This window comes from Carcharodon carcharias, chromosome 13 (genome assembly GCF_017639515.1).
Source record: "Carcharodon carcharias isolate sCarCar2 chromosome 13, sCarCar2.pri, whole genome shotgun sequence".
Classification (NCBI taxonomy): Eukaryota; Metazoa; Chordata; class Chondrichthyes; order Lamniformes; family Lamnidae; genus Carcharodon; species Carcharodon carcharias.
The window spans coordinates 35,749,915-35,771,973 of NC_054479.1; the positions used below are offsets into that span (position 1 = coordinate 35,749,915).

General features: G+C 39.9%; 1 protein-coding gene across 2 annotated transcripts in view; it reads left to right on the forward strand.

Moving 5' to 3' along the window:
* Nucleotides 1-22,059, forward strand: part of slc15a4 (solute carrier family 15 member 4) — an 87,511-nt gene that overhangs the window by 50,489 nt on the left and 14,963 nt on the right. For both annotated transcript variants that reach the window (XM_041203642.1, XM_041203641.1), the window contains exons 6-7: nt 2,159-2,314; nt 12,521-12,679. In XM_041203642.1, the coding sequence (XP_041059576.1) occupies nt 2,159-2,314; nt 12,521-12,679 (315 nt within the window). The remainder of the gene's footprint in view (nt 1-2,158; nt 2,315-12,520; nt 12,680-22,059) is intronic.

Consider the following 22,059-nt stretch of genomic DNA (forward strand, 5'->3'; position numbering starts at 1 on the left):
CCTGACCCTTGGACTCTTAACCCCCCAACCCTTGGACTCTCTTCCACACCCCCTCCCCCACTGACCATCGGACTCTCTTCCCCACCCCCCAACCCTGACCCTCGGACTCTCTTCTCCACCCCCCTCCTCCAACCCTCGGACTCTCTTCCCCACCCCCAGACCCTCAGACACTCTCCCCCCTCTTCTCTCCTTCAAAATCAAATTCTAACCATATTCTATTTCATTTTCTTTTCACACAGATTAGGCATCATAGTGGACCTGTTTGGCTAATTCATAATTTTCCTTGAAGGGCATTATTTGTCAATTCCAGAGATGGATTTCTTATCACTTACATGCTGAACTCTCAAATGGACTGTTTTAATTGTAGAAATTTGATCTTGCAGCACATGTTGTTTAGCAAATCACTCGAGACTTAGTTTTGCACTCCTATGAACAAATGGGGATTACATGAGGTAATTACTATCTCTCTCCCAATAAAATTGTCTGTTTCCAAGTAAGAAATTGGGCAGTAACTAAAAAAGAAATTGTTTAGCATCTAGGTTAGATTTTTTTTTCCAGATCAAGCAATTGCCTTTAATTGGGCTTTCTGTTTTTTTTTAAAAAGTACCTCATTCAGACATTTCAATTTCAGCACTTAAAGGTTTTGATTAATGGTATAACTAATGTACTAGCTGCCTTCATGCAAACTATTAAATTCCACCCCCTCTCCATTTTCATAGCTCCTCTACTTTGTGATTTCCCTACATATTCAGTTGCCAGCCCTAATTAACTCTGAACTACTTGTGAAGAACATTGTAATGATTGTTGATGGCAATAATGGGTGATTCAAGGTTTCACTCATTTGGGTGAATAATGGGTGATTTCACTCATTTGTTTCGTGAAGATGAAATTGCAAAACTGAATAATGGTTTAGAATTGCGAATTGAACCCCATATTATCAAATGTAGTTCTACATATTTCGTGGTCGACATTGTTATGATCTCCATAAGTCCGATTACATTCAAAAAGAAATTCGAACCTCCAGTTAATAGCTGAAAAGATGACATGACAAGATTTCAAATTTTAAAATGTTTACCTTACTGAAAACCTAATACTATTGACTAAACACTATCTTTGTAGGTAACGTATAATTTAAAGAGAATAGCCCCGCTGCTTCCTTTTTAGTGTAACCAAGAAAACAAACTTCACAGGTATACATTATACAGCTTTTTGAGTAGACATTCAATTCTCCCAGAATCAGTTGAAAATGATTCTTCACTCCTGAGGTTTTCTCCTGTTCTCTCCCTCTCTCAGCTTGTAACTTCTAACCCTAGAACTGTCCTTGATAGTAAGTGTATTACCAGAGATCCTCTCTCCAGCACAAGCCAAACAAATCTTCCAGCTTTGTTTTAACTGCTAATGAATTTTGTCTTTTCAATCTGAGCATGAGCTTACACCACATTCTATCTCGCTCTCGCGCTTGCTCTCGCTTAGTCACCCTGGCAGGCTAACCTGTCTATGATATTTTAGGAAAGCCTTTAACCTGATATCACAATAGCTTCCTCTGTCTCCTTCCCATCTCAGAGCCCATCACCATGGCAATGCAAATCACATGGACCCTGTATCCAGGTAGAGATGCTGATTAGTGATTCTTGGGACCCCAGCTATCTTATCTCGGACATAAATGGACAGATTAAAGCACAACTGCTTACAGCCTGACATTCTCAACACTTTTCTGGAACTTTGGAGACTTGCAGTCTATGCACTGTTAGAGCACATAGGCTGCTGTCATTGTCTCCAAGCACAAGTACCTTGCACTGCCTTTCCAGTAAAAAAAAAATCTGTGCTCCCTTTAACTTCTAACAATCAAACTATCCAGTTTTGCTGTCTGCCAGATGTCAAAACAGCTCAAATTACCCGCTTCATTTTACTCTAAGATAAAGACGATCCCAAAATGTACAACCTTATAAACATCATAATTGTAACAACATGGTCTTGAAGATTGAAATTTCTAAAACGAAAGTAAATGCATAAAATATGTCATGGTTTGTTTACAACAAGGCAAATATGACAAATTAACCAAAGACTTGAAGATTAATAGGCTGCATATGTGTTAGTTACCAAATATCCTGTTTCACTGTTTGTGTACAAACCATTTCTGTTTTTTAATTAATTTCAGGAATTCTGGAAGATCAACGCTTGAATAGTCTACGAAATGGTACAATAGAGCAACAGATTGGGAATGTGTGGTACAATGCTGCACCATTATCAATTTGGTGGCAAATTCCACAGTATGTACTGATCGGGATCAGTGAAATATTTGCAAGTATAGCAGGTAAGCATGGAAAACACTGTAGATAGATTTTCAGATTATGTAAGTAATTATGGCCTTGCACATCTTGATGGTTTATGTGTACAAGAGGTGCTGCTGAATATAAACGAATATTCTTTTACTGCAAGACAATAAAGCAACTAAGTTCAGTAACTTCATTAGTCATGAAGGTCAAGTATTGTGGATGTTGTGTGAATGAGTTTCAATGCCAAACTTGGGATTCATTTCTAGTTTGCTGTGTAAGTATATTTTAAGTTTGTTCAAATTGGCCTCCTTGAATTTATAACACTGAGTGAGAACTAACAAAATTCTACTCCAACCACTCATACTGGGTAGGCAGCACAATGTTGTCACCATCCAATGATGTTGAATGCATTCACCTTAGTTTTCATTCAGAACATCATGGTGTATATATAATTTTTTTTTACAGTTAAAGTTACAAAACATAACTTTCCTATTGCAGGAAACTAAAGATAGTGGTTGCACATCCAACTTCATGAATTGATTTGTTTTTTGTGCGCTGTGCCTGTTTCACGGCCACTAAAAAAAATAAAATCACCTACTACATACAGTGTAAATTGTTATGGTATCTCCTTGAGACCTGATTAAGGTATTTTGAAAGTCACATCACAATAGTATTGTGTTGTTTCTTTGACACTTCAACATTTTAATTCAAGCCACAAAAAGCAAATACTTGATACTCCTTGATGCATCACATTATTAATCAAGATGAAAGTTGACCCTTCGATTATCTCATTGCCAAATGAATTGAAATTCTTTCAGGGTCACGTTTTTAGTTTGCTTCACATTTGATCACATTTATTTCCTTTAATGAAACTGCTAGGTAATGACTGCATAGTGATATCAATCAGGTGCAATTGATCTATAAGCCAATAAGACATTACTGAAATCAAGGTGAACATTGGGTATGTAGGGTACACATGCCCAAGTCCCAGCAGTTCACTCATCCCAGTCATAATTTGATACATCAGGGATCTTGTATGACGTTTTGCTGATAACCAATGTCAAATAAGAGAACTGTGAAGTGTCGTAGTTTTCATTAAATTTAACAGTTTTTCCAAGGATTTTTTTTTTAACCTTAGTTCTTTTTGTTGCTTTAATTTCTAACTTTTTATATATTATAATTATTGAACTACTACAGTTAAGTATTGGTGAATTTGTTTCTTTTTAAACGTCCCTTCAGGCTGTGGGTCCTCGGCATCATCCTAGCTTTATTATCCTAAGCTATCTCTTATAGTTTCTGCTGCATGTATTTTCACCACACATTTCATGTGTAAACATAGCAAACTTTCCAGTGTATTTTTCCAGAACGAGAGCATGAGGCAGATTAAAGCACTCCCTCTGACTTAGCTATCCATCAACTTCCACATTAAAACAAAATGGTCATCATGCAATTACAAAATATAAACACAAGGCATTCAATCTTGAATTCTTCAGGAAGTTCAACTTCTGGAGACACTTAAAATTAACCCCAAGAAAAAACTCCCAAAATATAGTAGTTTCGTAGCCATGAAACTAGCCAAGAATTTGTCAGTGGGGTGTATTAAATTGCAGCTCAGAATACGTTGGAGGTAATTTAACAGTGTGCCTTGTTGTTGAAGAATCTTGCGCAGCAGCACAGATCAGAAATGTGGTCCAGTCATGATTTTACATCAATCATTTTATCTTCGATGCTGAAACTGAAAGGAATTCCAATATAATATTAATGTTACTTGATTGTGAAGGTTACCTTTTACTACTGTGATAACCCAATATAAATAAACAATAAAATAACCTTCAGTAATTATTTTAAACATTTCCCTTCTTATCCTTATTTGCTTTTTCTTTTTTTCCTTTTTCTGATTATTCATGTGTCATTGCATTTCATTGTTTTAATTTCTATTAAATATATCTTTTTTTTTTAAAAAGCACTTTGCTAGCTGCATCTTCTGCATCCCATCATCCATTTTGAAACAGGAAACAATTCCAAAAAATTAACCTGCCTTGCTTGAATAAGTGGCTTTAAATACTGTGATTATGTTTGACCAATTGAGTTATGCAATTCTAAAGATTTACTTTTGTACCAGAGATGCAACTAAGTCATCTCCAGAAGGCATTTGATGAAGTACCACATCAAAGGTTATTGCGGAAAATAAAAGCTTATGGTATGGGGGTAACATATTGGCATGGATAGAAGATTGGCTGGCTAAGAGGAAGCAGAGAGTAGGCATGAATGAGTCTTTTTCAGGTTGGCAAGATGTAATGAGTGGTGTGCCACAGGGATCAGTGCTGGGACGTCAGTTGTTTACAATTTATATAAATGACTTGGATGAAGGGATGGATGGGATGGTTGCAAAATTTGCTGATGACACAAAGATAGGTAGGAAAGTAAGTTGTGAAGAGGACATAAGGGGGCTACAAAAAAACATAGGTTAAGTGAGTAAGCAAAGATCTGGCAAATGGAGTATAATGTAGGAAAATGTCCATTTTGGCATTAAGAATAAAGAGAAGCATATTATCTAAATGGTGAGTGATTGCAGAGCTCTGAGATGCAGAGGGATCTGGGTGTCCTAGTGCATGAATCACAAAAGGCTAGTATGCAAGTACAGCAAGTAATTAGGAAAACTAATAGAATGTTATCATTTATTGCAAGGGGAATTGAATACAAAAGTAGGGAGATTATGCTTCAGTTGTACAGTGCACTAGTGAGACCATATTGTACAGTATTCATCACCTTATTTAAGGAAGGATGTAAATGTATTGGAAGCAGTTCAGAGAAGGTTTGCCAGACTAATACCTGGAATGGGTGGATTGTTTTATGAGGAAAGGTTGGATAGACTAGGCTTGTATCCGCTGAAGTTTAAAAGAATAAGAGGCAACTTGATTGAAACATAACATCCTGAGAGGTCTTGACAGGGTGGAAGTGGAGAGGATGTTTCCTCTCGTGGGAGAATCTAGAACTAGGTGTCACTGTTTAAAAATAAGGGGCCGCCCATTGAAACCGGAGATGAGGTGAAATCTTTTCAATCAGAGGGTCGTGAGTCTTTGGAGCTGTCTTCTTGAAAGGTGGTGGAAGCAGTGTCTTTGAATATTTTTAAGGTAGAGGTGGGTAGATTCTTGGTAAGCAAGGGGATGATAGGTTATTGGGGGTAGGTGGGATGCAGATTTCAGGTTACTATCAAATCAGCAGTGATCTTGTTAAATGGCGGAGCAGGCTCAAGCAGCTGAATGGCCTACTCCTGCTCCTTGTTCGTATGCTATGAAGGGCTCCTTTAGCACCCAGACTGGATAGGTTATAATGGGACAAAATATCTTATCCGTGGCCCAGGGAAACCAATCACAGTCTGAGATAATTTGGGTATGGATTAGAAGGTAAACTTTCATGCAGTAATGATTTGTGAGCTTGTATTAAAAAAAAGTGTGGCAGGGCAATTAATATAAGGATTCTTGATCAATAAAAGCTGTATATGTTTTTAAGCAAGTTTTATATTCCTGTCATTTCCTGTCATTCAATACGCCATGCTTCAAAATTAAATTAGTAAAACTGAATATAGAAGCAAAAAAGATTATAATAATTGTAACCTCTCCTGAATAAAGAGGATCACATTTGTTGGCTATCTTGTATATTGTTGCATATTATCCTTAACCTACTGTATTAATATTGATGTTTACAGTCAGCACCATTATTTCTACTAAAGGAGCTTCTGCTTCTCTGTACCACTGAATTTAGTACTAAAACACTTAAATCCTGAAATTGCCTTTTTGGTATTTGCAGTGCCAGCTGTATGCTCTCTTCCTTGCACTGTGCCTCTCTTTGCCAAGCCCCTCCCCACTCCCCAACCACCATGTAAATGCTAATTTTGCCCAAATTTGTGGGGAAAACCGACAGATGGAGTTCAATGGGGAAATTGTGAGGTCATCCAAATGTAACCCCTCTGATGGGTCAATCCAGAACAAGAGGGCATAACATTAAAATTAGAGCCAAGTCATTCAGAAGTGATGTCTGAAAGTACTTCTCAAAGGGTAGTGGAAAGCTGGAACCACCACCGCCCCCCCCCCCCCCAAAAAAAAATTGCATTGAGCCCAGTTCAATTGAAAATTTCAAAATGGAGATTAATAGATTTTTGGTAGACAAAGAGAATTAAGGGTTACAAAACCAAAGCTAGCGACGGGGTTAAGATACAGATCAACTATGATCTAATTGAATGGTGGAGCAGCTGAATGGCCAGTTCTTGGGTTACTCTGGCCAGATTCTTTGGGTGTATGAGCGGGGGTGGAACCTCCTCGCCAACACACAAAATGACTCGCTGTGACGTCGGGCTTGCATCCTGACGTCCCCGTGATTCATTCAGATCTTCAGTTCAGTGGGCGCGCAGCCAACTCCGGTGCGCGCCCGCCGAACTATCAGAAGCAAATTAAGGCCATTTAGATAGTAATTGAAATACTTAACGGAGCTGCCTGTCCAACGGTTGGCGGGCAGGCGAAGAGCCCAGGCGGCCTTCACGTTTATCTTGAAGCCTCATCCTCAGGTGGGATGAGGTTTCATGAAGTTTTAATAAATTGAATAAAAGTTTTAATTAAAGTTCACTGACATGCTTCAGCTCCTGTGGCACTGTCACATGAGGGGACATGTCTTAAATTTTTTTTCTTTATTAAAATTTTTAAAAATCAAACTAATCTTCCTGAGGCAGCTCTGTGCCTCAGGGAAATTTCTGCACTCTTCTGCGTGCTGGCCCCAACTCACCATACAGCCCCCCACCCGCAAAGGGAGCACTCAACACTTCTGGGTGTGCATCGCACTGGCCGGGCCTTAATTGGCCTGCCCACGTAAAATGGCAGCGCGCAGCTGATCATGAGTGGCAATCGGCTGTGCACCCGCCCACGCCCACACAACCCCCAACAGGAAGAAAATTCTCCACCAAATATTCACTCTGCTTAACCTACACCATTTCAAAAGTAAAAATGTGTGCTTTGTTTAGCATCTAAATTTTCAAATGTGTTATGTAAACAAATGCCAGTCTATTTGTGAGTAAACCAAGGTCACTAATTGCAAAAGGCATGAAGAAATTAGGGATTCAGTCATTTTGTCTACAAACCTTCATGCCCAACATCAGTTTCTACAGTGCCCTATCCCAGAATTTCACAAACCTTTTTGTTGAACATTCATTCCCCATCCCAGTCATTCATATCTTGCATGTGCCTATGATTTTAAGCTCATCAATTTGTTGACATTTTTATTTAAGCACAATATGTTGCCGTCAATCAGGGGAGATGGTGGCATAGTGTTAATGTCACTAAACTAGTAGTCCAGAGGCCCAGGCAAATGTTCTGGGGACAAGGTTTCACCCAGGGTGAGAGAAGGAAAGATGATGCCTTATTGATCAAGGAAAGAAGGAACATGCTAAGTCTCTAGAAGTTCATGGCAAATGGATAACATTAGGACTTTTACCTCATGGTTTAGACAAGAATTCAACATTTTATTGGGCACTTTGTATTAAAGGGAACCTTTACAGGTATAATTAAGTCCTGTCAATATATCACCCAGGGCCACCACTGATAAAAGGGTGTAAAGGATGAGATTTGGAAGGCCTTAGTGCAATAGGTGGTAGAGGGAAATTGTGAAGAGTAAATCCATGCTAACATTCTTGGTTAGTTTGAGAAGTTGCGAAGGTGTGAGGCACTGATAAGAAAAGAAGAGAGAGAGAAAGAACTGTTTGTGCACGTCAGCCATCCTGTCTGACCTGGCCTGGTACTTGCTACGGTTCTATGACTTTCACCATCTTAATCTCTGATTCAACACAATATACCCACTATCTTGGTTGGGGTCTTATTTTTTCCTTTATTCTTTCATGGGCTATGGGTGTTGCTGGCAAGGTCAGCATTTGTTGCTTATCCTTAACTGCCCTTGGACTGAGTGGCTTACTAGGCCATTTCAGAGGGCAATTAAGAGTCAATCACATTGCCGTGGGCCTGGAGTCACTTGTAAGCCAGACCAAGTAAGGACGGCAGATTTCCTGCCCTAAAGGACATTAGTGAACCAGATGGGTTTTCAGCAATGGTTTCGTAGTCATTGTCAGACTTTTAATTCCAGATTTTTATTGGTGGGATTTGAACCCAGGTCCCCTGAGCATTACCCTGGGTCACTGGATTACCATCCAAGTGACAATACCACTATGCCACCACCTCCTCCCTCTAATTAAGGTATTTGTCTCTGGAAACAGAGCTAATGGAATGATTATTCTTGGGTGATGATGGCTGTACCTAGCTCAAAGGGGCCTTGGTCAGGCAAAACCTCTACAGCAATGGGACAGAGTTGTTAATTTGGCCTATTAATAAGTTGTTTGTAATGGCTATCCAGTATAAGTGGTTTAATTCCTCATCATACTAATGTATCATAGGGCTGTTCACTAAAATAATTTCTATTCTACTTCTACACACCAACTTATGCATTTCAACAAGCAACCTGATTGAGCAAGGTTTGCTGAAAACCCTAACACAGCTCTGAAGTATGGTTATTTGTTTTAGATATCTACCCAGTTGCTTTCCCATTGTTGAAGAGGCCTTGCCTGACCAAGGCTAGGTACAGCCATCATCACCCAAGAGTAACCAAACCACTGGCTTTGTTTCTAGAGACAACATCTTGAGCAGTTTTCAGCTAAACAAAATATACAGCACCAGTCTAGTTCTTTATCTATTTCAAATTGACTACTAAATATATGTTTATTCTAAGCATATTTCTAATTTCTAACTACTCCCCCCACTTTCTAAGAAGCAGTGTTTTTGAAGGCTTACACATCAGTAATGTACATTTGATAATCTTTTATTATTTATAGCCTGAAAATTAAATAGAAATGCAAATGATTAATAAATAAAATTAAGTATTTTTGCTTATAAGAGTGAGAACACGTTCTGTTTGAGAGACACAGGCTGGGATTTTCCAGCATCGCTGCAGTGGCACGGATGGGGTAAGCCATTGAAATCTCTGTTGACTTCGGCAGAACCGGAAGATCCCGCCAACAAGAGGGACTGGAAAATCCCGCCCACAGTGTCAGAATCAACACTCCCAGATTAAATAGAACGCAGCATCTCGAATCTGCATCACTTCTAACTGCAGAAGAGTATGCCGTGCTGCACCACGGTGAAATTTTGGCATTGCATATTCACGTAACTTCTCTCAAGTAAATTGTCAGTTGTTCAATGTTGGGCCTATCCCCATTTGAACTAAATTAATTGAGTCTGTCCAAATTGTGTAACCAGCTGAAGCATCCATTCTTCTCTTTCCCAATCAATGAGCTTTTTACTTTACCATGTATTCCTTATATGCATTGTACACAACTCATTAAGTCAGATACTATTCTAAGCAAAGGTGTAACACTGCTGTAATAAAACAGCAAAATCAGTTTTGATATTGTTTGATCAATTTGCACTGCAATTAGCATTTGTACTGGTCAAAATAATCTGAATGAGAATGAGTTTGTACTGTGCAAGTTCAGCATGTTACTGATAATCCACATACTACACCTTTTAATAAGGAAGCTCCACCAATTTATGACAGAAACACAAAAAGACTTATAGCGTAGAAGGAGGCTCACTGTGCCTATGCCAGCCAAAAAGGAGCTTTCCAGTCTCACCCCACTTTCCGGCTCTTGGCCTGAGGCCTGTAGGTTGCAGTATCTGGAGTGTATATCCAAGTGTTTTCTTTTAAATATGATGAGGGTTTCTGCCTCTCCCACCTTTTAGGCAGTGAATTTCAAACTGCCACCACCCTCTGTGTGGGGGGGAAAAAACCGCTAATGCTCCTCTAATCATTCCACCTATTACATTAAATCTATGCCCCTGGTAATTGACCTCACAGCTAATGGAAATAGGTAATTCCTATCCACTGCATCTAGACTCTTCACAATTTTATACACTAAATTGAATCTCCCCTTAGGCTCATGTGTTCCAAAAAAAAACAAGCTCCTACCCAATCTTTCCTGATAGCTAAAATTCTCCAATCCTGACAGCAACCTTGTAATTCTCTTCTGTAAACTCTCTAGACCTTCATGTGATGGTTTAACCATGTGAATATTTTAATCATTTTGGCTGCCAAACAAATTGGTAAAAAAAAAACTCTAATTATTCACTTTAATGAATGCAGCTTCATCCCTTTACTCCTCCAATTCAATTATATTGGGGACGTGCTACCAGAAGAGGCAGAGCTGGTAGCTTTGGCACTTTGCATTCATTGCAGCCCTTTCTCACTGTGCCTCCTTGATAATCTTGTTTGGGAAATTTTGCCCTACCCTAAATAAGATGTGGCAAATAGGCTTAACAGACATATTTTAAATATAGAATATTATGGATACTTTTCAATCAAGAGTTGCTTTGTTTTCAATAACCACTTGACATGAAATCAGTTTTGTTACATATCCATATTATTTTCTGTTGATAAATCTAAGTAAAGAATCCAGGCCAGCAGTACAGGTCACCACTAAGATTTAAAATGGCTATAACAGTGGTTCACTTTCACAGTGACATACAGTACCATTGTTTACATTAACAACATGGCACTGCTGAATGGTAAGAAACAGCAGTGCAAAGCTATAAATCATGCACTGAGCTCCAGGATTAGAATGCGAGCCTTAGCATAAAATGAAATGAAATCGGAGTAAAATAATCTATATTTTATGGAACTTCTGAGTTTTTTAATTGTAGGCTGGCATTTCCCGGTCCTGCCTTTCCGCCCAAAGTCAATAGATATTTGGCTGCCTCTCTGAATTCCCAGCCGTAGTGTTTTTATAAAACAATCCCAGCATATTTTGGACTGTGGTAGCTAAAATCTTAAAGGATGTATTATCCAAATCTGAACTTCTAATGCTGTGTTCACATGGTAGCTACAAGTCTTGAGCAGCTAACCTTTTTTAAAATTTGTTTTACGGGATGTGGGTGTCATTGGCCAGGCCAACATTTATTGCCCAACCCTAATTACCCTTAAGGAAGTGTTGGTGAGTTGCTTTCTTAAACAGCTACAGTCCCTGTGGTGTAGGTACACCCACAGTGCTGTTAGGTAGTTCCAGGATTTTGACCCAGCGACAGTGAAGGAATGGCGATACATTTCCAAGTCAAGGTGGTGTGTGACTTGGAAGGGAACTTGCAGGTGATGGTCTTCCCATGTATCTGCTGCCCTTGTCCTTCTGGATGGTCGCGGTCATGGGTTTGGAAGGTGCTGACTAAGGAGCCTTGGTGGATTTCTGCAGTGTATCGTATATATAGTATGCATTGCTGCCACTGCGTTGGTGATGGAGGGAGTGAATGTTTGTGGAAGGGGTGCCAATCAAGCATGCTGCTTTGTCCTGGATGATGTCAAACTTCTTGTTTTGTTGGAACAGCACTCATCCAGGCAAATGGAGAGTGTTTCATCACACTCCTAACTTGCGCTTTGTAGGTGGTGGACAGGCTTTGGGGAGTCAGGTGAGTTACTGGTCACAAGATTCCTAGCCTTATATATGTGGCTAGTACAGTTCAGTTTCTGATCAATGCTAACTCCCAGGTTGTTGTTAGTGGGAGATTCATCAATAGTAACACCATTGAATGTCATGGGGTGATGGTTAGATTCTCTTGCTGGAGTATGCTTTCCAGCCAGGCAGTACCCCATTTACATTGCCTGGCACCTGTATTGCTGAAATTCAAATTCCTCTGCTCTGGAAAGATCCATGTTGTTTATTTTTTCTTCATTCATTGGAGTTAGGGTTTAAAAATTGTCCAGGACTCCCAAGAGTGTCTTGGTTGCTATTAAACCCAGTTTGACATTGCACTGTAATTATGCCACGTGTTGTCAAACTCAAGTGATGCAAGACCTCCACTCAAGGTGACCTTGTGCTGCTTGCCTCTTGGGCAGGTCAAGTTCTGATCTGTATCTGTATTAAAATTTTACCTCCGTGAAGCAAAGATAAAAATTGAGAAGCTTTTTTGCGCTAATATTAAGTAGATTCTGCATCAAGAATGTATTTCAGAATTAAGATGGTTATCTCTGTATTTTGTTTTTTAATGAGAAATTTTCAGAATTATTTTGTGAATGTATATGATGAAAGATGTGCTGCTTGCAATTTTATTCAAAGCTGGAAAATAATTTAAGCAGACTAAAGATAAATCTACCACCAGCTCCTTGCTCTTTAATGGAATTATTAAAATTGCACCTAAAAAAAATGCTCTTTGTTTTATTTTCAGGCCTTGAGTTTGCTTACTCAGCTGCCCCCAAGTCTATGCAAAGTGCTATCATGGGCCTGTTCTTTTTCTTTACTGGAGTTGGTTCCTTTGTTGGTTCAGGACTTCTAGCTCTAGTATCTGTGGATTGGATTGGTTGGATGAACTGCAAGAGTGATTTTGGTAAGCAAGTGTGGTTTTGTGTAAATAAATTAGAATTATGAAAAATCAATATTTCATCAGAAAAAAGATTGTTTTGAAGTGTTTGATACTCGATTTCAAACAAGCATGCCCCTGCCTTGAACAAAACGAATTCCTTTTAATTTTTGGTACAGGAGCATTCTTAATTAATGCATTTTCACTATATAAAAAATTAATTTGAGATGAAGTCAAATCATTAGTTTAATTTACCTTGCCCAAATTCTTGGATTCCTTAAAAGGTTGAATTCTTTTATTTCCTTGACTTTGATTAAGGGTAACTCACCCATTCATAGTGCTACTAAATTGTTTTAAAAACTATGTTGGCTGCTTTAGTCTGTAAGCACTCTGATCTGTATGAATATCAACTATTTTGAAAAAAGGTTTGCAACATCATAAGGATGCATTAAATCCAATAAACAAATTACTACAAATAAGATACATATCTCTCCAAAAGTTGAACACAGGAAAAGATACAGTTCATAAACTGCTGTTAAAATCATTTGGGAGGGAGAAGATAGCTCTATAAAAATGTGACAGTTTGGAAAAGCTAACTTCATATAACACAAACAGCCTGAATAAATTAGCCCTACAACTTTAAGCAACCATTTCATATCATGCAGCATTGTATTATTGAAAGGGGGCATGAAAATTTGCGACACCACAAAAGTGCATAGGTGATGTTACTTAACTGCAAAATTCCCTTCTGACAATAATTAGATGCTGGGTAGCCTATTTAATTGAAGGACTGCATGATTTTATTTTTCTACTGTGGCTTTTTTTAAAAAAAACTAAATTGTTTTAAAAAGGAATAGTAGAATTTTATCTGGTACATTCTGTGTACATGAACATTTTGCAGCTTTTTGTGGGGGAGGCGATGATTTAGTGGTTTTGTCGTTGGACTAGCAATCCAGAGACCCAGGGTAATGCTCTGGGGACCCGGGTTCAAAGCCCAGCTGATGGTGGAATTTGAATTCAATGAAAACCTGGAACTTAAAGTCTAATGATGTCAATTGCTGTAAAGACCCACCTACTTCACTAATGTCCTTTAGAGAAGGAAAAGGTCCATGCTTTTGACTCTTAAATGCCCTCGGAAATGGCTAGCAAGCCACTTAGTTGTATCAAACCACTACAAAGTCACAAAAAAAGGAATGAAACCAGAAGGACCACTGGGCATCGACCTAGCACCAGAAAAGACAATGGCAAATATAGCCCTGTCAACCCTGCAAAGTCCTTACTAACACCTAGGGGCTAGTGAGAGCTGTCTCACATAGCAACAGCCTGACATAGTCATCCTCATGGAATCATACCTTACAGATAATGTCCCAGACACCACCATCACCATCCCTGGATATGTCCTGTCCCACCGGCAGCAGAGTTGGCAGCACAATGGTATACAGTCAGGAGGGAGTTGCCCTGTGAGTCCTCAGTATCAACTCCAGACCCCATGAAGTCTCATGGCATCAGGTCAAACATGGGCAAGGAAACATACTGATTACCATGTATCGCCCTCCCTCAGCTGAGGAATCAGTGCTCCTCCATGCAGAACACCACTTGGCGGAAGCACTGAGGGTGGAAGGGATGCAAGCGCAGAATGTACTCTGGGTTGGGGACTTCAATGTCCATCACCAAGAGTGGCTTGGTAGACTGGGTCAGCGGCAGATGGTGAGGGAACCAACAAGAGGGAAAAACATACTTGACCTAATCCTCACCAACCTGCCTGCCGCAGGTGCATCTGTAAATGAGGAGTGACCACCACACGTTTGTTGTGGAGCCAAAGTTCCTCCTTCTCATTGAGGGTACATTCCATTGTGTTGTCTGGCACTACCATCATCCTAAATGGGATAGATTTCGAACAGGTCTAGCAACTCAAGACTGGGCATCCATGAGGCGCTGTGGGCCATCAGCAGCAGCATTGTACTCAAACACAATCTGTAACCTCATGGCTCGACATATCCCTCACCCTACTGTTACCATCAGGCCAGGGAATCAACCCTGGTTCAATGAAGAGTGCAGGATGATATGCCAGGAACAGCACCAGGCATATCTAAAAATGAGGTGTTAACCTGGCGAAGCTATAACACAGGACTACTTGTGTGCCAAGCAGCATAAGCTGCAAGTGATAGAGCTAAGTGATCCTACAACCAACGATCACATCTTAGCTCTGCAGTCCTGCCACATCCAGTCGTGAATGGTGGGGGGCAATTAAACATCTCACTTGAGGAGACTCCACAAATATCCCTATCCTCAATGATGGGGGAGCCCAGCACATGAGTACAGTTACAACACTGGCATCTACCCGACAATGTGGAAAACTGTCCTGTACTCAAAAAGCAGGACAGATCCAACCTGGCCAATTACCGCCCCATCATCACTCTTGATCATCAGTAAAGTAATGGAAGGGGTCATCAACAGTGCTATCACACGCACTTACTTAGCAATAACCTGTTCTCTGATGCCTAGTTTGGGTTCTGCCAGTGCCACTCAGCTCCTGACCTCATTACAGCCTTGGTTCAAACATGGACAGAAGAACTAAACTCCCAAGGTGAGGTGAGAATGACTGCCCTTGACATCAAGGCTGCATTTGACTGAGTATGGCATCAAGGAGCCCTAGCAAAATTGGAATCAATGGGAATCAGGGAAAACTCTCTGGTTGGATTCATACCTAGCACAAAGGAAGATGGTTGTGGTTTTTATAGGTCAGTTGTCTCAGCTCCAGAACATCACTGCAAAAGTTCCTCAGGTAGTGTCCTAGGCCCAACCATCTTCAGCTACTTCATCAATGACCTCCCATCACAAAATCAGAAGTGGGAATGTTCACTGGTGATTGCACAATGTTTAGCACCATTCGTGACTCCTCAGCTACTGAAGGAGTCCACATCCAAATGCAGCAGAACCTGGGCAATATCCAGGCTTGGGCTAACAAGTGGCAAATAATATTCATGCCACAGAAGTGCCAGGCAATGACCATCTCCAACAAGAGAGAATCTATCTATTGCTCCTTGACGTTCAGTGGCATTACCATCACTGAATCCCCTATCAACATCCTGGGGGTTACCATTGACCAGAAACTGAACTGGACTAGCCATATAAATACTGTTGCTACAAAAGCAGGTCAGAGGCGAGGAATCCTGCAATGAGTAACTCACCTCCTGACACCCCAAAGTCTATCCACCATCTACAAGGCACAAGTCAGGAGTGTGATGAAATACTCCCCACTTGCCTGGAAGAGTGCAGCTCCCACAACACTCAAGAAGCTTGACACCATCCAGGATAAAGCAGCCCGCTTGATTGGCACCTCATCCACAAACATTCACTCCCTCCACCACCAACGCATAGTAGCAGCAATGTGTACATCTACAATATGCATTGCAGGAATTCACCAAGGCTCCTTAGAAAGTAACTTCCAAATCCACAACCACTACTATCTAGAAGAACAGGGGCAGCAGATAGATGGGAACACCAACAACTGGAAGACCCGTCCCCTCCCCCAAGTCGCTCACCATTCTGGCTTGAAAATATATCGCCATTCCTTTACTGTCGCTGGGTCAGAATTCTGGAACTTCTTTCCTAACAGCACCGTGGGTGCACCTACACCACATGGACTGCAGCGGTTCAAGAAGGCAGTTCACCACCACCTTCTCAAGGGCAACTAGGGATGGGCAATAAATGCTGGCCCAGCCAGTGAAGCCCACATGCTGTGAATGAATTTTAAAAAAGCTTTTTGCAAAGGCAGATATTGTATCCCTGTATGTATTCAGCCTGAATGTACAAAATTAAAGTTTCCTGCAAGCTTTTTTAAAAATTACAAATGGTAAAATTCTTATCTGCTTATATTTGGAACCTGAGGACAGGATTCAGTCATTTCATCCTACCACTTCTCCCCATTCACATCCTTACTTCTTGGTTAATCACACCTTGTTTTTGACATCTCAACTGATTCTGTATCTGTGGTCTTCAGGGGCAGTGCACTTCATACTCTCGCAACCATTGTAGATTTGTTTTTAAATTGGTTTCGCTCCACCTCTAATATTATGACCATTTTGTCACTAGTTTTATTTTAATTAGTATTAGGAACTGAAAATATAGCATGTGTCTACATCAAGGTTTAATTTCTTTATATAACTTACACAAAACTTGGGTATCTGATGGCTAACACCAGCTTTTCCTCCTACTTTCTGTCCTGCCTTTTTTGTTAAACTCTTTTGAACTGAATTACTTATGGCTCACTGCCAAAGTGGTGCTGGAGCATTGTAGACAGCTAGTAGACTTGTGGTCAATACATAAAACAGCTGTTACTGCTAAGCCTTCAAGGGGAGCATATAACCTACTCTCACAGTCTGGAAACTTCAAGGCCAGTCGAATATAGCTTTATAGTTTTTGTTGGTGAAGTCACATTCATTGTATAAAACCAACAACATTGCATAGGAGGGTTGGGGTAGAGAAAAGGAAAGAGAGGATAACATTTACTGCCCTATACTGAGGTGATCCCTGTATGTCCCAATAGATGATTCATATTGGGCACACCTTTACAGTTAGAACTCCGTTACTGATGCATCTTTTAGTCGTGAATGAAATTGTATTATAAGTTAATTATAGGCATTTGAGTTGCTCGTGTGCAATGACTGCTTCACTAAATTGCTACACATGTAGTCTTGTCTAGTTTTCCAAAGCAGTGGAATAGGTCGATTTCATATCTAGTTAACAAGATGTATAATAGAACAGTAAGGTACAACTATTTCAATATGCCATTGGTTTCAATATACCATTGTTTTTCAATATGCAAAATAAAAACACATGTATTACCCTCTCCAGAGGAACTCTTACTGCTGTCGGATGCCAGCAGGTGACATCTTGGGAACCCATCTGAGATGCTTACTTATAAATCAACCAGTCTCACCAAAGTGTTGTGACAAATTATCTATCCTCCTAAAAAATGAATGAGACTGATCGGGAATGCGAGTGATCTCTAATGTCTAGCTGAAATGTTTGATGTACACTTTGGCAGGCTATCATTATGCCTTAAAAACAAAAAAACTGCGGATGCTGGAAATCCAAAACAAAAACAGAATTACCTGGAAAAACTCAGCAGGTCTGGCAGCATCGGCGGAGAAGAAAAGAGTTGACGTTTCGAGTCCTCATGACCCTTCGTCAGAACTTGAGTTCGAGTCCAAGAAAGAGTTGAAATATAAGCTGGTTTAAGGTGTGTGTGTGGGGGGCGGAGAGATGGAGAGACAGAGAGGTGGAGGGGTGGTGGTGTGGTTGTAAGGACAAACAAGCAGTGATAGAAGCAGATCATCAAAAGATGTCAACGACAATAGTACAATAGAACACATAGGTGTTAGAGTTAAAGTTGGTGATATTATCTAAACATTCGTTTAGATAATATCTCTCCGCCCCCACACACACACCTTAAACCAGCTTATATTTCAACTCTTTCTTGGACTCGAACTCAAGTTCTGTCGAAGGGTCATGAGGACTCGAAACGTCAACTCTTTTCTTCTCCGCCGATGCTGCCAGACCTGCTGAGTTTTTCCAGGTAATTCTGTTTTTGTTTTATCATTATGCCTTTTCATTTGTAATGATCAGCACTTCCAAGTGACATGGAATTTGCTTTACGGTTGCCTGTCAATCATATTGTGAAAAGCTGTATCAATTTATGCTTTCCTCGTACCTTTCTCATTTATCTGAACCTCTAGGATAATTGACAACAGGTCAATAAGTCTACTAGATATAAATCTGTATGGCACAGTGGAGCTTGGCCTGTTCAGCACTGTTTGAAAATTCTACGTTGGCTATGCAAATTTGGAGTGGATGTTTTTTAATGCATTATAAATGGGCAAATCATTAGTTGCTACTTAGAGATGCAGTGAAGTGATTCAGAATAGGTTAATTATTGTTTAGTTTCTACTGATTCATGACTCCTTTTCATTCACCTCTTCTCATTGCAAAAAGATTGAGACTCCTTAAAGTTGTAAGGCAGTAAAGCTGAGATTATGACTGTTCTAGTAGCAATGAGGTGGACCGATGGTTGATATCTGGTAGGTGCAATTTGGACATTCTAATAGTTAGCAGGACAAATATTTTTTAATAGTCATTGAAAAAGCAAAGTAAAAATTGGGGTGCATATTAAAAAGACAGTTTAGCCCTGTTTTGTATTGAAGACTAAAGGTATACAAATTAAATATAACCCTTGTTTCTAATATAGACCCTCTGCAGTAAAGTACAACAATCCCACAGGATCCTGAGTCAATGGAAGTTTAAACTTGGTGTAGCTGTGGAGTAAGCAAATTATTCTCAGTATTTAAATCTTAGACTAGTTATCTCCCATCTTTTATGTATTTATATTTTCCCATTTGGATTGAGGAAACATTAAGAATGCCCTATACGTGCTGTTGTTTTTAAGGCTACTTTGAAATCTTATTTAAAAAATATGAAATATTTTACAAGTAGGAATCATGAAGACTTGCATAAGATATAAACTAGGAGGCTGTTGAATTATGCTTTCACTAGACTTTTTACTAAACCCAATCCTTGCACTAATGATATCGCTCTGGCTACTACCTGTGCCTAAGAAATTAAATTCAACTAGATCAAAATTGATCCAAAAGGGTAGGGATGCAAAAAGTAGAAGACTTTCATAACACGTATGGGTGTAGGGCAAGAAGTTAGGTAAATTACAACAAAATATGAAACATGTGTAAATGAATCCAAGAGAAAACCTTGAATGCTCAGAAACTCTCAGTTTGTTGAAGGGTTTTGCAAATTTATACATGGTAAATGAAGGATATTAAAAAATATTGGTTTATTAACAATAATAATAGAAAGTTGAAATCTGCAGACAGAAATAGCTGATTTATTTTTTGCATTTATCTTTATGCAAGAAGAGAAGGCAAAGTTGTCCTTAGATTTCCAGGAATAGCAAAAGATGAGAGAGCTCATCTATGCAAATAAAAAAGTTAGATATCCTTAAAATAATGCTTGGTTCAAGAAACTTAGATAATACGTTTTAAAGGTTGTTGAAGCTGAAATTAATGAGGGTCTAACTGAGTTTTTTTTTAAAGTTTTCTAAATCCATGAGAGACATCAGGTTTCATCAATGTGAACACATTATTTAGAAAGAAGCTAGGACAGACCTGGAATCTACAGGGCAATGCGTTTAACATCCGTTGAAATGAAAGCTTTTGGGGAAAATGTTTCCAGAGGTGTTGCAGCTTGGAAAGGCAAAGCTTATTAAACAATTTAGCGTGAATTCTGGAAACAGAAATCCTGAACTCCAATTGAAATTTGGCGTTTTGTCAAAATTGTTATTGACCAAGTGAAGCACAGGCAATACACCTGACTTTATAATAAAAGCAAAATACTGCGGATGCTGGAAATCTAGAACAAAAACAAAAATACCTGGAAAAACTCAGCAGGTCAGACAGCATCTGCTGAGAGGAATACAGTTGACATTTCGAGTCTATATGATGAAGGGTCATACGGACTTGAAACGACACTTGACTTTATAGCTGATTTTCAAAAAGCACTTAACAGCATTTCAACTGGTTTTAGTAGCATCTAGATCTTTAAGTAACTAGACCAAGACATGGCAGATTCAAAGGCCTGGATTTCTCTTTTTCAATAACAGTAAAGTCTGAGAAGTTTGCTACTTTTGATGGATGCAACAGCACTGCAACTTCAGGCACGCTCATTTACACAAATCAGAAGTTACGGTGTGCCTGAATGGATTCCAAAGGAGCGCATGCTGATGGTCCCACTGTTCCTATTCTTAAAGTGGCAGGGACCATGAATTTGAAAATTTTGTCTGTTTGCCCTCAATCTGCTGGCATTTTTCCATGCAAAATGTTTGTGCTGATAATAACAGGAATCAGCCCTCCAATTGCTTATGTCCCCATCCACAAAATTAACAAATGGCTGCTTATTGTGAATACAAATGTTTCTCATGATTCTCTGCACCCCGTCCTCCTGCCTCCACTCTCCAGGCTCACTCTCACCCCTACCCTCCAACCAGCATCCCCAAATCCTGGCTTCTGCACACCCATTCCAGCCCCTGCCCCCAACCCTTGCAGTTCCGGCTCCCCGTCTTTCCATTCCATCAAGTGCTGTTTCAGACATTGATGGGACTTCGAAGCGAGGGTAGCCAGTTTTGGGGGGTGGGGGGGGGGGGGTGCGGAAGAAACAATGGTGGCGGAATGGGGATTGTGCTGGGGGGAAGGAGTGGGGGGGACCAGGGGCAGCGGGGTGTGAGGGGAGGTGAATTTTACACTTATTCATTTTGACCCAGATTTTCCCCTCAACAATGAAGAGTCAACATTCGTCACTGAGTGACGTGTCCAAGCCAAAGTGAATAAGTGTGAAACTATTGCTTATGAGAGCAAGGAACCAAAGAAGAAGTATATATTAAAATGAATAGTGATGTAGTACGCAGACCCAAGGATTATAATGAAGGAAAAAACCTCATTCATATGATGCCTTTCATGACTACAGACGTTCCAAAATACTTCACAGCCAATTAACTATCTGTGAAGTACAGTAACAGTTCACACAGCAGCCAAATTCCACACTGCAGTGTCCCACAAAGAGCAGAGAACTGAATGATCATTTAATTAGTTTTAGTAAAGCTGTCTGAAGGACATTTGTTAGCCAGGATAATTGAGAACTCCTTTGCTCCTCTTTGAAAAGTGCTTTCTGATATTTTATGTGTACCTGAGTGGGCAGAGATGTTCAGTGTTTCATCTGAAAGACAGCAGCTTTGACCGTGCAACATTCTCTCAAGACTGCACTGGAGTTTAAACCAACATCATGTGCTCAATTGTCTGGAATGGGCCTTGACCTCGTCTGGAATGGACCTTCTGACTCCGAGGCGAAAGTCCTGCCACCTAGCCAAGACTAACACAGGTCATGGCTAATAAAGCTGCAAGAATCAGCAAATATAGTGGGAAGTAAAAAAGTGAGATATACCCAGCAGGTCAAGCAGCATTTGTGTAGAGCGAAACAGAGTAAACTTTTTCCAGTTGATGAAATTTTGCAAAGTAGACAAATGTAATCTGAATCTAAAGAGGTTGTATTATTGTTGTATAAGGATCAAGCCCACGTGGATACTGTGTACATTGTATCATCACTAAATCATAGTAAAGGTAGTATTGCCTTGAGAGAATACAGTTTCCTACATTGACTTCTCCTTTTGCCCTGCAATGCCATCCTAGGAGCTTCTAGTCCTACGTGTAGCTTTCTCACTCATCTCCAGCTTTACTCCCCTTCATTGCTGCTGAAATGTTATTACCCTTGCCAGACTGAATTCTGCCTCTGTACCTTTCTCATTAGAGATTAATTTCTCCAATCATCTCCCCAGTCTCTGGACT